This window comes from Saccoglossus kowalevskii, chromosome 4 (assembly GCF_978046115.1).
Source record: "Saccoglossus kowalevskii chromosome 4, keSacKowa6.1, whole genome shotgun sequence".
In the NCBI taxonomy this organism is placed as follows: domain Eukaryota; kingdom Metazoa; phylum Hemichordata; class Enteropneusta; family Harrimaniidae; genus Saccoglossus; species Saccoglossus kowalevskii.
In genome coordinates, this window is record NC_140644.1 from 15926684 (window position 1) to 15943465 (window position 16782).

The 16782-nt window shown below is 32.8% G+C and overlaps 1 protein-coding gene across 1 annotated transcript in view; it reads left to right on the forward strand.

The window, feature by feature from the left end:
* The window catches only part of LOC100366924 (uncharacterized), a 282324-nt gene that overhangs the window by 86894 nt on the left and 178648 nt on the right, over window positions 1–16782 (forward strand). The window contains exon 2 of the mRNA XM_078011409.2: window positions 3378–3531. Coding sequence (XP_077867535.1) covers window positions 3378–3531 — 154 coding nt within the window. The remainder of the gene's footprint in view (window positions 1–3377; window positions 3532–16782) is intronic.

Consider the following 16782-nt stretch of genomic DNA (forward strand, 5'->3'; position numbering starts at 1 on the left):
ATTGGCATAATTAATCAATTTTCAGCTTTTGGTATTTCAAGTACTATCACTTCATTACTTTTCAATGAAACTTGGCACATAGATGCTCTAGAACAATGCACAGACCTGATTAATTTTGGGTAAAAATTTGTGCATATTAATCAATAATTTGCATAATTAGCCAATTTTCAGCTTTTTGAATTAATTTTAATGTGTCTCCAATACTCGCAGCACACAGGAGTTCTTTCTAAGCTTTCTTTGATTTGCTCTGCCACAGTTGTACAATCAAATTTATTTCCTTTGCCTGTACAGTTGTATTTATCATAATTTATCAACGTCACTGCCTTTGCTCAGACCTATATCATTTGACAGGTTTCTTATTTTATTGTCTAATCTTAAGTTCAAAATATTTTATTTATTTATTTAACATTATCATTGGTACTCTGAGCCAAAAGTCTTGTGATGGGAAGGGGATTTGTCTTCTAAATAGATCAACGTAATCTTATTGTATATTTCCTAAAGCTATTCGTTTATTTGCTCAAAAAGTCAGAGGGAGCTAGATTTTGGGGAACAAAACCTGTAGAGAAATAATTTTGGATAACAAAATCTTTTAAAGAAAATTACAAACAAAACATTTTCACAAAATTTCTATCAACTCCCCTTTCATTGTGTCTTAGGAGAGAAACTAGAAGACAGTTGCTTTGTTTTTTTATATCATCATTTTTCTATGTTTTTCTAGAAGATAACAATAAAACTGGTTCACAGAAATACATTTTTGTCGACTTCATAAGTCTGGAAATGATAAAATATTGTAGCAGTGGAGATTTCTCTGGGGTTCTTATACAGTGACTTTAAAATGTTTTTGCATTATGTCCTTAAATTATTAAATTATGAATTATGACAAAATGTCTTGTGATTTAATTTGAACGATTTACAGTGTATTTGTGTATTGTGTAACCATGGAGATCTATCCGAATATTTCTCACAAACCCCCCAAATATCAAAGCAAGTGATGTTCAGCAATTTTTAATGGCAAGTTTAAAGTGAAATCAGTTAATATTATAAACGTCTGTATTTATAATAGGTATCAAGGCAAACTTTTAAGTTGAAAACTCAATTTCATTTGAATGAAACCTTGAAATGGGTTGACGTAAATGGTTCACGGTGAGTTGGGAGGGAGGGAGGGGGCTCACGCCATTGGAATATGCTTCCAATAGAACAAATACAGTCTTTTATTAATTCACGTTTAATTCCTTTCACAATTAGCCAAGACATTAACTGTAAATGTGTATTGCATTATCAGCATATGTTTCAGAAAAATAACTGAAAGCCTGACTGCCTTTGAAAAACACAGACTTTTTATCAGTTATAATATCAACAAATACTACAATCACAATTTATTGGTTAACACAACGTGTCGTAAATTAGCATCATGTTTTTATAGTAGGAACGTCATCTATATTGATATGTAGAATGTTTTGAGTTCTTTGATTTCGAGTCCTCTATTCACGTACAGATAAGTTAATAACATGCTAGCCTCTAGCAAAGGAAATCCTATCCAAAGATACTCATATTTACGCTGTATTATGATTATTATATTATTCGAGCAAGACGTGCGAGGTCACAAATCAATAACATCATTGTTTTTAATATCCTCTTTCAAACAAAAATTTGTAGTGAAATTTGCATTCCATCAGTTTACGATGTTTTTATGATAAAGATTAGTATATCACCTGCACTGCTCAAGTTTAAGTGACCTTGACATTGACATACTGTAATCTATAGTAGATCGACCTGGGGCTTAAAATATTTTTGGCCAATTTGCTTTGACATCAGATAGTTAGAAAGAAAACAATGTGAATCAGATAAGTAGACTGAATACTGTAAAATGACTAATTTTCACTGGGTTTAAATTTCACTGATTTATCATTTCAGGCATATTCAGTGGGTTTTAAATTCACGGTTTTATCATTTAGATAATATGTTTTATGCTAAATTTTACATATTCACTGGGTTTTAATTTAGCGCATTTTCCAGTCAACGAAATAAGCCAAATTAAAACCCAGTGAATAGTTAACCATTTTACAGTAGTTTGAAAGATGATATCCTCAATGTACTTGTACATGTACACTGGGATATGTATGTGACATATATTCTGGCCACTGAACCGAACCCAATTAAACCAGGTTACCAGACTATATATAGTAATTTCAAGTACTGTAAAATCTGTATTAGAAACCGCATCCCAAATAGAAGTCGCACCCATTCATCATTTCTCATACGTGTGGATGCTCTAATAGAAGCCGCATTCACTTGGTTGCATTGTACCATTTTAATAGAAACCATGGCTTCTAATACAGATTTTACAGTTTTTTTTTTACAGTTTTTTTATGTACTCTATTTGCTATATTAGAAGCACATCTCTTATAGAAGTGCATATAACCCAAAATTAAATTCTTTGTATATACAGACTGAATCTTTAAAAAAAAATTTTTGACATGAAAACAATTATGCATGCACCTAAATTATTATAACAAGTTTCATTTGAATTTAATGAGTGGTATTGAAGATATCTGTGGAACATCTGATTTGCTAATGTTGCAAATTAGGTATTTAGTATGCACAAATTTCAACCTTAAATGAATCACTTATGTGGCTTACCCCAGAGTGCTTCTTGAAATATCTGTTGAATACCCCAGAAGAGATGTAAATCAGATATATAATTTTTAAAAATTTGAACGTAAAGCTAATCTTTATTAAGTATGTGGATTACTATTGTACCAAAATTCATTAAAATCTGTGGTTCTTGAGATATAGAATAAAAGCTGAAAGCTGGGTACTTATTATGCAAATTAGTTTAATTAATATGCACAAATTGAAACAAAAAACTCATATGCATTGTTCCAGAGCATCTGTACCAAACTTCATTGGAATTTGACAATTGGTTTTTAAGATATCCGTGGAACAGACGTACACACACACAGATCGACAAATAAACCCAATAAACTTCCATTGTGTGACTCGCACATGGGAATCAACAAAAGGAACCAAAGATTCTATATACGTGTAACAACAACAACATAAGTCACATATGTATATTTACATAAAATATGAGTAGATTTGATGATTTTTAAGCAAATTCTGCAAAAAGTCTAGATCACAATGTTAGCTGAAATAAAATGATTAGTTAAAAGTGGAGGGGTCATCATCCGCGAATGCACAAGATTTGAATTCTCAGCGATGCACACTAAAAATTCATTGGTAGACGCTCATTTATAATAAACAACACACTATTGCTGTTTTCCATATGCATAGGTGACGACTCTCTCACTTTAAATTTTGTTATATACAAAAGCATTTTGCATTATATTTATCCTCTATATCATGTTTTTTTTCAGGGTAATTGTCGGTGGGTTAGTATGAGTGGGCGTACTGTTCAACTTACAAATACATTATTACCATATGTATCTGACATGGAGAGAATTACATTACAGAAAGTGGCATTACAACGTCTTCAAGGATATGAATTGGGAGTCATTACAATACCAAAAGGTAAGACATACAGCTAAGGATAATTTATTTTATAAGAAATACTACAGAAAACATCCATTTCCTTCATTGTTTGAAAATTAAAAATTTCAATGTCAGTTGAACTCCAAATGATTTGAAAATGATTAAATGTAATTCATATGGCCAATAGAAACTTCTTGTTTCAGTTTCAATTGTGAAATTATAAATATTTATAAAATTAAGGGAATGGGTTTGTTGTGTTGATAGTACTAGTAGGAATCTTGTGGGAACATTTCGTAATGGATTGATTATTGTAGCCTCTATTTTCAAGCTAAGACAGTTGGGATGGGTCTGACGCTGAGCAGTGTAAGGGAGATGCAGTCATCGGCAGTAATAGTCACACCCAGTCTGTTACCAACCGCTATGAAATGAAAACATGTCTGAATGAGAGAAAATATTCAACTGGTTATGAAGCATATATGTTAATTCACACATTAGTGGACGCGCATTTGCAATTGTGGTCGCTAATAGTTTTCGATAAATGACAGAAAGTTGATCGCTGATAGTTTTTGATAAAAGACAGAAAATGTCCAAAATAAACAAACCATTCATTATAAAGCATTATTAACGAGTTCGCAATTGCACTATGCGAGTACCAGTGTGAAATTCACTTAATATCCAAAAATGATATCACCAGACAATTCTTTTTCTTGGTGTATCGGTAAAACACACATCAAATGATGACATCACACATCAAATGATGACATCACACATCAAATGATGACAACACACATCAAATGATGACATATAACGAGGGTATCTTGATGTTTACCTCATAATATCAGCGAGGACATTTCACACTAAATGTCACTGCTGTGGATGATGGTCATGTGATACATATGTGACATTTATATTGATAATAATATGTTCAATGCTAGCATATGAATGATATATATATATATATATTATTTAATTTTGTGCCTAGCTATTAAACAAGTAAACGTTTACTCGGGTCTTGCAATGTTTATTTGCTTGCCTACACTTAACTTGTTGATGCAAATGATATATTATAAACTTGTTTCCTGATTTTGTGTTGTTGGGGAAATTTTGCGTTGTTGGAGAAAAATTCCATTAATTAAAACAAAAGAGTATACCCAAACTTGTTTCCATGGAAACAATATGACTTTGGGATTTTCCCGTAACATTCAGTCTTTATTCTGGCAGCCTTTTGGAATTGAAAATAAGTTTAGGAACTCAACATTTTTTCATTTTGAATTTTTCAAATCACTAGTCACAAGAATTGCCAACATTCTTTCATATAAGTGCAAAATTCACTTTTAAGTGATTGAAGGGGAAAACTCAAAAAGTTTCACTATGTTCACTTATGTTTTTATAATAATAAACAAAAAATGGAAAGAAAAACCTTTTTAATCATAATCAGTGTCGGGAAAAATTGACAGCTGTGTGTTAAATTTCTGTCAGGAAAAAGATGCTTTAAAGTTTGTAACCTGATATCTAGAGCTTGTTGATAGAGTGACATCATTGGCTAATGTTATCCATGAACCAAAGGTGAGTGAATAATAGGCCAATGATATCATGTGTATCAACCAGCTTTATGAACAGGGGATATCAGGTGATGAGCCTTTATCAAATGAGCACACTAAATGTTAAAACGAAAAATTGTAATTTTACGAAACTGCACTTATGATTAATATGGTAATTCATGCTAATTACATGTAGGTCTGATGTATAAGCATGTCCGAGAACAAGACTTTGTGATAATTCTCAAAATTGGCAGAAATATATATTTTGAAATAAACTTTCAATCATTAATACGAGCAGAGGTACATTACTTGGGGTTTGCAACTCGCATAGTGCTGTATGGTGACATCATGTCAAGATCCCATTCAAGTCTCTTCTCGTAGATAGCGAGACTGAGGCTACGACCTTCTGACATGACGCATATCAATGTTCAAGGTTTGTAATGAAAAAAATAAACTTTTCTTGTCACTATCATAGTGAAAAATGTAATACATCGAAAATATACAGAAAATATAGTTCTCGTAATCCGTCATATCGTGGGCAGCTATTTTGATCCACTTGGACATCCCAGTATCCTAGTTACCTCAGGCATGCGCATTCGCATTTTTTCTGAGTTGGAACGCTTATGCGAGAGCGAGATTGTGACGAGATCTTGGTATCATGTCACTGTAGTTACAAACCCCAAGTAATATACCTCTGATACGAGTTATTATCATCACACCATGCATGCACATGTAATTATTGTTGTCCAGTCTGAAATTCACCACATACTGTACAGTCTGAAATTCACCACATACTGTACAAGCACGCAAAGACTACTGGGTAATCATGTTTATCATGCATATAACCACGTTTTATAAACAATTTCATAATTCATAGATTGTTCTGTTCTCCATTGAAATCAACACCTCTAAAGGCAACATATTTGTTTCACTTTAACATAATCAGTAAATTATACATGTTTGCGCATTGGATATCTTGCTACCGAGACTTCATATTGCTGTAACAGTTCTGATATCCGATAACGTCATCAGAAATACAAGACTTCCAATAACAGGAAAATTTCCTTACGACCTAATCATGGAGATTTAATGGTATAAAATTGGTAACTTTTGATATACAGTGGCTTTTCATAGTCGTAATAAACTGTATGCCAGCACGTGTATAAAATGATACTGATAATCCCCGATTGCCGCTTCTAGAAATGTTCACAGATTTTCACTTGCATAAGATCATGTTTCCAGCATCAGATTAATCAAACATTAAATATTAAAATAGATGAATCAAGCAGACAAGGCTAATAAGTAATATTTATAGCTCTGGCTGGAATATGTCTTCGAGCAGTCAAATTTATTGATATCCTGTGGAGGAGAACTCAATGAAAACCGCATGATAACATTTTAAAATAATTTGATAATTCCATGCATAGAAAAGTTTTATAAAAGTTTGCCATGTAATTTCTCTCTCCTAATTACACAGTCAAGTAATGCTAAAAAAGAAAAGTGTGTACTCAAAAAGCTGCAGTACATGCATAGTTTAATTTTTGGGATTAACGGAATCTAGGGATGTTGCTTGCGCTGATGGCGTGCAGATCTTGGAAATCATGAAGTTTGACTGCAACTTGGTCTTGCATCTTCGACTGGTACTTTGTTACTACTAACATCGCCAACCAAATCGGTAGTTGCACAGCGTTTTCTGTCTCGTTGACGTGTAACCATCTATTCTCGCGAGGAAGCAGTTAACGCGAGAAAGCATGAGATCCGCGTCACAAACACTGTTTAACACTTTGCATTAAACATGCATATAATTTTGTTGCCTTCAATTTTTGGGATAGTTTGATGGTCCCAGTAAAATGTTCACTGATACAAACGTCTGTGTGTCTCACTACGACTGCTATCTTCAGTGAAAAACACCTTTGGTACAAAACTTTCTGACTTTAACTGACAGGGAAATTTGTCTTACAGTCAATTATGAGATTTGTTAAGCTTCCTGACAAGGAAGACATTGTATAACAAACTGAAAATGAGAAATACCTGTCAAATCCAATCGGTACATACATGTAACTGTATATCAGTCAGTTCAAAGGGGTTGATGGTCTCCCTAGATGAATCTGGAAACATACAATATTTAAGGCTGATCAATACAGTTTTCTGAAAGTTCTTAGAATTTGTAAATTTTTTAAATAAGTTGCTCATTGCAATATTTGCGAAAAACAATTAGGGTTACTGACGATGATAGAGATAAATCTGTTATTATTATTTTATTCTGATCACCGGTATGTAGGTTATACATGGGACTCTTATTGGAAGGGGGATTAAATTTGATTTGTGGTGAAAAGTTTTACAGTTTTTCACTTCACTGTTCGCTAATACATAAATGACACTTCTTCAAAGTTACTATTACAATTGCTTCCAAATTTAATAATGTGTTGGTAATATTGTTGGGTGACCACATTCTGATTTGTGACAAAATCATAATTTTTCAGTAAATATTTGTGTAATTTTTTTTGTGAAAAAGGCAATTTCAACTTGATATGTAAGGCCCCTAAATTGGATCTTTATTAGATTCGTTTTTTTTTTTTCATGACGATATCAATTCTGTTTTACTGAATATTTTGCTTTTCGATAACTACCAGCCTGATGTCTGAAAATGCTAAATTCTGAAAATTGTAAATCAATAGATCTGATAGCAGGGCTGTCTCGACTGACAGGTAGCTTGTCTAAAACTCAAGATAATGTGCTAGGAAGTACTGATAAATAAAAAAAATAAGGTTAGGTATTATCTATTTTATTATCCAGGTATTATCTATATAGCAGATATAGCTTGTTTGCCATATGCTAATATAAACAATAAAACATATTGTGCTTTTGACGTAAATCTTGTTTTTTTAAAAGCGCTTTTACAGTAACATGGGGCGATTGTAATTTTTGTTTGATTGTTTGTTGGATGCTAAAGCTCCCTCAATTGTCATGTTCAGGGGAGGGGGGGGTGCGATGGCAAGATTGATAACTAACAGGGGTGCTCACATTTCTACTGTAGCTGAACGTGACTTTTTTAAAGAATACAGAGCCAAAAATAGTGGTGTATTTGCAAAGAAACGCTTTCCTTGAATATGAAGTGGTATGTGTGAAGTACAAGCACTTCAAAGCATTCAGTCCAGCGCATTAACGTCATAGACATGTAATTTATTTGTAGCAATTTATCTTTTTTTCTCCCTGTGTTATTTATGGCATACAGAAAAAAAACACAATCAGTTTTGGAATTTGTGAATACTGTCTAGCATACTAATTTGGCAGTGTAAGAGTGAAAACTTCTTTTTTTTTTTTTTGGTAAGTGTTTAGACATAAGGTATTAGTATGATTAACCTTTTCACAACCAGACTTTCTCGTCCAAATTATTCTGCACTTTTTTTTAGCTCCGCTGTCGACTTAGTCGAGCGGAGCTTATCATATGAGTGATTGTCCGTCGTCGTCCGTCGTCCGTCGTCCGTGTCAATGTTTTACTTTTTCGACTTCTTCTTGAAAACTACAAGCCTGAATGCTTTGATACTTCGTGTATATGTACCTTGGGTAGACCTCTCTTAGGTTTGTTCATTTCATGTTGATATCTTCAATTCTCTAATTTTGGTGAATATTTTTGTCATTTTTGGTAAAAAGTGATATTTTCGACTTCTTGTTAAAAACCGCAAGTGCAATTGCTTTGATATTACATATATAGGTACTACATGTGGACCTCTCTCAGATTTGTTCATTTTGTAATGATATCTTTAATTCTCTAATTTTGGTGAATATTTTTGTCATTTTTGGTAAAAAGTGATATTTTTGACTTCTTGTTAAAAACCGCAAGTCCAATTGCTTTGATACTACATATATAGGTACTACATGTGGACCTCTCTCAGATTTGTTCATTTTGTGATGATGTCTTCAATTCTCTAATTTTGGTGAATATTTTTGTCATTTTTGGTAAAAAGTGATATTTTCAACTTCTTGTTAAAAACCGCAAGTCCAATTGCTTTGATATTACATATATAGGTACTACATGTGGACCTCTTTCAGATTTGTTCATTTTGTAATGATATCTTTAATTCTCTAATTTTGGTGAATATTTTTGTCATTTTTGGTAAAAAGTGATATTTTCGACTTCTTGTTGAAAACCGCAAGTCCGATTGCTTTGATATTACATATATAGGTACTACATGTGGACCTCTCTCAGATTTGTTCATTTTGTGATGATGTCTTTAATTCTCTAATTTTGGTGAATATTTTTGTAATTTTTGGTAAAAAGTGATATTTTCGACTTCTTGTTAAAAACCAATAGTTCAATTGCTTTGATATTACATTTATAGATACTACATGTAGACCTTTCTCAGATTTGTTCATTTCGTGATGATATCTTCGATTCTTTAATTTTGGTGAATATTTTTGTCATTTTTGGTAAAAAGTGATATTTTCGACTTCTTGTTAAAAACTGTAAGTCCGATTGCTTTGATATTACATATATAGGTACTACCGGTACATGTGGACCTCTCTCAGATTTGTTCATTTTGTGATGATATCTTCAATTCTCTAATTTTGGTGAATATTTTTGTAATTTTTGGTAAAAAGTGATATTTTCGACTTCTTGTTAAAAACCAAAAGTTCAATTGCTTTGATATTACATATATAGATACTACATGTAGACCTTTCTCAGATTTGTTCATTTCGTGATGATATCTTCAATTCTCTAATTTTGGTGAATATTTTTGTCATTTTTGGTAGAAAGTGATATTTTCGACTTCTTGTTAAAAACTGTAAGTCCGATTGCTTTGATACTATACATATTGTTCATTTTCTAATGATGTCTTCAGTTCTTTAATTGAAATGTGCATTGCTAACAGCGGAGCTATCTCAGCCGATAGGCTGCTTGTTTATATTCTTCAGTATTTCTAGAAATAAACCCTAATTTTGGAGCCAGCAGATAAAAAGATGTTGAAAAGTTGAGTAGTACTTCGTCAGTTTTTTTCTGCACTTTTTCTGCACTAATTTTGGAGCCAACAGACAAAATTTGAGTAAATTTTCAGTTTTTTCCCAAAAAAGTTTGGCTATTTTTGTCCCAATCTTCTGAAGGAAAGTGCAGACTATAAACTGGACTATTTTGTGAATTTGTGATGAAAAGAGGGAAGTGATGGTGAGAAGATTAAGATGGTGTACTCTTCAATGCTTTATCTGTGTATTTGCGCTGGTAAATTATCCTGTCTAAAGAGGCTCTTCTGCCCTTGTCCATAATAGTGAGCGTTTTATGTTGACATTTATAGATATAGAGGAGCTGAGCACTGCCTGGAAAATACTTGAGAGGAAACTATTCGTTTCTTAATTCTGTAGTTAACTTTATTTTAGCTGAAATGTAGATTTTATTTTAATTTGCACACGCAAGGCATTTGTTGAAAATTATTTTGTTATCGTTGCTTTTACCTTTGTTCATTAATAGATTTAGCGTACATTTTGAAAAAAATATTTCAAGTGAATCAAAATTATTCTGCAATATATAAACAGCTTTTGTGGACAACAAATTAATTGTAAAACTCCTTCAGAAGTGCTAGATTTATCTATTACAGTCTTTTATTAATTAATATTTCAGACAGACTATATTTGCAAATTCTAAAACTGACTATGTTTGTTCATTTTACTAAAAAATAATTAAATTATTGATTAATAATTGTCGCTATTATGCGGGTGAAAGCTTCTACAATGTGGATAAACAAAGATGTAAGAATGCAATATTTTAATGCAAGTTTACCATTATAATTCTTTTTAAAACTCTCCATAGACGACAATGTGAAATTTGAATAAGCCTAACAAGGCTATTTATTTTACACATAGTGCTTTATACCTTGTGGTTTCCACAGATTTTTAAATTAAATATAAACATTTTGAATGCACTTATTTTTCCAGCTTAAATCTTGGTACCAAATTTTTCTCATTTTTATGTATTATTATATAACTTTCTTTGCAGATTTTCAACCAAATGGACATATTTTGTTATTATAAAAAATTCTCGGATATTGCCAGTAGATTCAATGTAGATTATTTTGTTTTGCATCGACTGAAAAAAAATCACAAAAGTCACAAATCTATTGGCACAGCTATTTTGCTATCATATATTTAATATAAAAAAAAGTTTGAAATTTAGGTTTTAATTACAGTGTAAAACTTGAACATGTTCTTTCAGAGTATGATGTGATACAAACATGATTAGACATGCAGTCAGAACAATTGACTTACCACAAGTCGTTATCAAAGTCGACAGCTTGAACTTTTGATCTCATCAACTGTCATCATTAAAAATGACAAAACAAATATGATATGGCGGAGTATATTGAAGAAATGTTTGAAATTATAGTCAATTTGAATTTTTGATTATCTTATTTATCATCATCGTCATTTTAATTTTTGTTATCATTTTTCATGAATTCCCAGCAACAGATATAGAGGAAAAAACGTATATTCGCTGGATTTTATTTTCACTTAATCAATCCTTCAGCGAAAATAGCGGGAAATTAATTCCAAGCGAAAGTAATGTATTTTACAGTATAAGTCTGCACTTTCATTCTGAAGATTATAACAAAAATAGCCAAATTTGTGAAAAAAAAAAATTGTCTCAAATTTTGAGAGCTTTATTTCCAGAAAGAATATAAGAAAAAAAATGCAGAAAATTTGGGCAAGAAAGTGTGGTGGTGAAAAGGTTGAACCATTTCTAATATATTGTAAAACCAAATCATCTTAAAAAACTGATGAAGTACCGCTTAACTTGTCTTTGAAAACATCTTTAATTGAAATTCAGTATTGAAATAAATAGATGTCCGGTCTGTGTCCCTGTCTTTTCCATGTGTATCTCGACAACTGCTGATTGGGCTGGAAATGATACTGGCAAGATTAGTTTCTAAATCAATAGACATGCATCCTTGCTGAGCTGTCACATTGCATCAACATTAAGCTATATACTGATATGGCAGTCATACAATTCTTTTCTCATAATAATGAGACAATCCTCCACTTAAGATATGGGTGACATGTGATGTATACATTGCACGTAAAATACATTGTTTATACAAATTCAAACCCATCGCTACTTGGCGACACTATCCTTCGACAACAGAATGCAGAATTTTTTTCATGAAATTTACATAATTGTTCTACAATCGTGCTCAAAGCAATGTATGTCTTTTTTTATTGTCTTGACGTTTTACCTGTGGCGTGTCGTTTGTCGTATTCCATACATGCTGTGTCATAACAACGCCAACGCTACATCACATCAGTGGTTACAACTGTTGTTACTATGGTGATGCAGTGTTTCAAATGTATAGCCAGCTGTGTATCAAATAGTTGTAGAATTTCTGAAAACATTTTTTTTTTTTCAAATCTATAATGCAAGCGACATGCTGTAAAATGTTTATAAGTGTGAGTTGTAGTGTCATCTTGTGTTCGATAGAATCTATGCAAAATACATCGCTTGTTTTACAGGAAATTCGTACTTTGCATCAACTATGCACGGTGCTTTAACTTTTAATTACTAGTCAGGGGTTTTTTCTAGAAAAAAACTGCAAGAGGGAGCACTGCAATTCAGCGGTGCCATCAAGTGGGGGAGACAGGGTTCTCCCTACCAAAGTGTGGAGTTTTTGATAATTCTACCATAAGTTAAAATGGAGCATTCTATGGTTTCCTTGGGTAAACTACTACAGTTGAAGACTGTGGCCACATGTGATCCCTGGTCAATCAGAATTTGATGGTTGCCAGAGGATCTGCTCCCCAGGGTAAGGGGACACATGGCCATGACATGTTTAAAAAAATCCCTGCTAGTTATTTTCATGCTTTGATACATTAAGGATACTTTATGAGAACAAATTTGTCAAAAGCCGTAGCAACTCCAATTCAGTGAAATATTAACTGATCCTAAACTTTGTGATTTACCCCGACGTGCGAAAATTAGGCTGTCATGACACTATAAAGTTAACAAAATCCATTCATAAGGTGCCTGAACGGCAGTCATCATGTATACAGGAAAGATGCCACTGGGCAGAATCAGTGATGGAAATGAACATTTGTTTATTCATGCAAACGTGTCTCCCCTTTGTCATTTCATTAGCATTTACAATACGAGACGGGCAATATGTGTCGAGTTCACAATTCACCAGACGTACACCCAAGAGAATGCTGTGATCATTATAACACATTCAGCTTGGAAAGGAAAAAGTATTCGGTGTCATTCAATTTTATTGTGCATGTGTGTTAGGGGGTTGTTTGGGTGGGAGGGGATGGTGTTCCATGATGGGATATTATAAATCTACAATATTGCATGATGGGATATTATAAATCTACAATATTGCATGATGGGATATTATAAATCTACAAAAATGCATGCTGGGATTTTATAAAATTACACATTTCAGTAATCAATGGATTTCTATAACTTACCTTGTGCCTGTGCCAAGGACAGGAAGTTGCAATCCTTTTAATGAAAATTTCTCCATAGGGCAATTCCATCAGTTGTCAATAATGGAATGCAGTAGATTGTTCATTCTTTGACTTTGAAATCTTTGAGCATATATTTATATTATGCACCATTACTTAGCACTTCTAGGGGAGATTGTCAAGTTTAAGGAACTGTCTGACAGGTTTAATTAGAGACTGAGTTGTCTGATTGATACTGATATCTTGCTTGGGGTTTGTGCATGCAATTCTGATTTTCATACTTTAATCAATTCATTCTTGTATGCAAGTACCAAATCTACTTTTCATGCAACATTATCTGTATACCTGATGTCACAAGTGTGGAATAACAAAGAAAAAACTTGCCAATTAAATACCACTTGGAAAAACAAAATCCTACTCCTGAGAAATTAATACTGTAAAATACTTTATTTTAGCTGGAACTAATTAATGATGGGATACTATCAATCTGGTGTTGCATGATGGGATACTATTAATCTCGTGTTGCAAAAGAGTAACTTGCAATAAACAGTGTTGCATTATGGGATAATTTCAATCTAGTATTGCATGATGGGATACTATTACTCTTGTGTTGCAAAATAGTAACTTGCAATAAACAGTGTTGCATTATGGGATACTTTCAATCTAGCACTGCATGATGGGATACTACTAATCCAGTCCTACATATCCTACATTGCTTGGCTGCACATTATGGCAGTCATTACTCATTCTACTTAAAAGCATTAAAGCTCCTTGGATACAGTTACACTTAGATTGTTTTCTGATATGCAAATGAGTCGATGTGTCTATTTGCCTATTGTTGATCACATGATATCTTATCGTTGCTTGCCAGCAACAGGATGGTGGTGATACACACCATTTATTTAAATTTGTAATTCCCAACACGATGACGACTGCTCTAGTCTGAAAATAGATAAAATGAAGATTATATATGAGAATTTGAGTTCATGCTTGATCATAGTTCACTTGTTCTACTTTTTCTGTGTGAGGGAGCGGTTCTCTCTATACAAGGTAATATTTTTACTGACATCAGAGCTTGATATCACATGTCTTTCACGATGGGATACAGTAAACGAGTTACTGTGGGTTATTCTACGTGCACATGATTATATACGCTATATATAAAATATGTTTTTGAAATGCAGTACGTCCCTCATCCCTTTGGCTAGTATCACTGATTTTTCATTGCCGAAGTGATTCACATCTAATAAATAATATACATACCTGCTGGACTGAATTAATGATTTTGTCAAAAACTCATAGAAGATTGGGGGAAAATTGGTCGTTTTTGGCCTCAACGTTTTTTCGCTCAGAAACGCAAGGCCAATGAGACTCTATTTACAGGAATGCAGTTCATTTGAAGACGGTTTCTTTTGTTTCGAGTTTTGTGAGTCTATAAACATAGTGACTTGTTTTTGGTGAATATAGAACATGTTCTGCTCCAATAAAGGATTTTGATATGCAAATCAAAAAATTTAACAATTCATATAAATAGTCCTTGGAGATGGTACTAGCTCAGCATGTCTTTGATTGTAGCAATGTTCACGCCACTGTATGTAAAGGTACACACTAACGAACTCAACGACTTTCCCCTGAGTGTTTACTTGTTTTAGATGAAAATATTAAATTATCAGTCACTGATTTGTACATCTTGTAAAAATCATATATTTACTGATTTTCTAGTAAATATATATTTACAGATTGTATGGAATTTATTTACGAGTTGAATGTAAAATATTCACTGGATTTTAGTTTCATTGAACCAGCAAAAAATAGTGAAAATTCTGAGCAAGTATTTTACCGTAATTAAAATTTACTAAAAAAAAAAATGTATTTTATTGCCAGTTTTTTAACTTTGGTTGCCCTTCAGAAATTAAAACTCTCAGAATTTGTTTTCCAAATTTTTTCCAAAATTTTCATCAGCATCTGCATGTATAACAACTATGAAATCATAGCAATTTGATGGCTTATACAACCATAGATTATTGTGAATGCACAAATACTGATAGAACACTTCTAAAACAAAATAATTCTATAAATTACATTCTGGGGGGAAAATAGATTTGTTTTGTATTTTTTCAATTAAATTGAAAAAAATAACTTTCAGATCACCTGACCCCTTCACCCTTACACTTACCACTTGAGCTGCTTGGTATCAGAAACAATTGTTTTTTTTTGGAGCACGTGTTTTTTGTAAAATAATCCACACTTTTAAAAGAACAGACATTAATTCTTATCAAAATTTGTAGAAATAAAAACATTCACTCATTACACATGAATGAACAGATAGCTAATTTAACTAACACATTGCCTGTTTGAAAGCCGATACGGATAACCAATATTAATGATATATAATGCTGGTCAGCAGACAATAAATTACTGCCGACAAGCTCATCAATATGACACGCGCAACTATAACCGAAAAGTGTGAAAAGAAAAGTTCATGCAAAAGGTTTACAATGATGCATGTGTTGTGTGTTAAGAGTAGTTTCTTATCAACTGATGTAATCTGCCTCCCATAGGAGTAGATATATGCATGTACCGCTGCAATAAAGGTGTTAAAAGGTATACTACTTTATGCCATCTTATAGTATTCTTCGTAAGCCTCACAGTCTGAACTTGCCGGGATTGGGTGTTCTTGCATCTAGGGGTGAATTAGAATGATAAGGTGTGTCTGTTTTCACTTCTTCATTTTGCTACATGTGTGGATATAATGAAGTTGTTCTCAGAGAAATTTAGTAGTATTTTTGGTCTATTTTGCGAAAAAGTGTGCAGTAATTAGCAGATAAACCAGAGCATTAAGGGAGTCTTAAATAATATATTATGGAAAATGTACTTGTTTTGTAATAAATGGACTCCCTAAGCTTTTTAAAAACGAAACTCTTGAATACCAGATTTTTTTTGCAAACATTTATGCAATAATTTTCTTTGTAAATTTTGGATAAAATGAATACATCTGTATGGGTCTCATATAAACAAAGATGGCGATTTCGACTGTTGCGCACTCCCAACAAGTACAAACTGAGAGGTCTTCTATGTTCTTCGTGTAATTCGGTGTTCGTATGCAAGGGAAAAGCGACGAATTTGCTTTTAGCGGTTGGCTTAAAGCGGGGCAGCCGTCACCTGCTCAAGCGTCTACCCATGACCCTTTGCGTTTTTAGTGTGTGTTTTGGGTATTTTGTATGGAATTTATTTTTACTGATTTCTGACAAGTTGAATGTGAAATATAGGAAAAAAGCTATAATCGCTGGATTTTATTTTCACT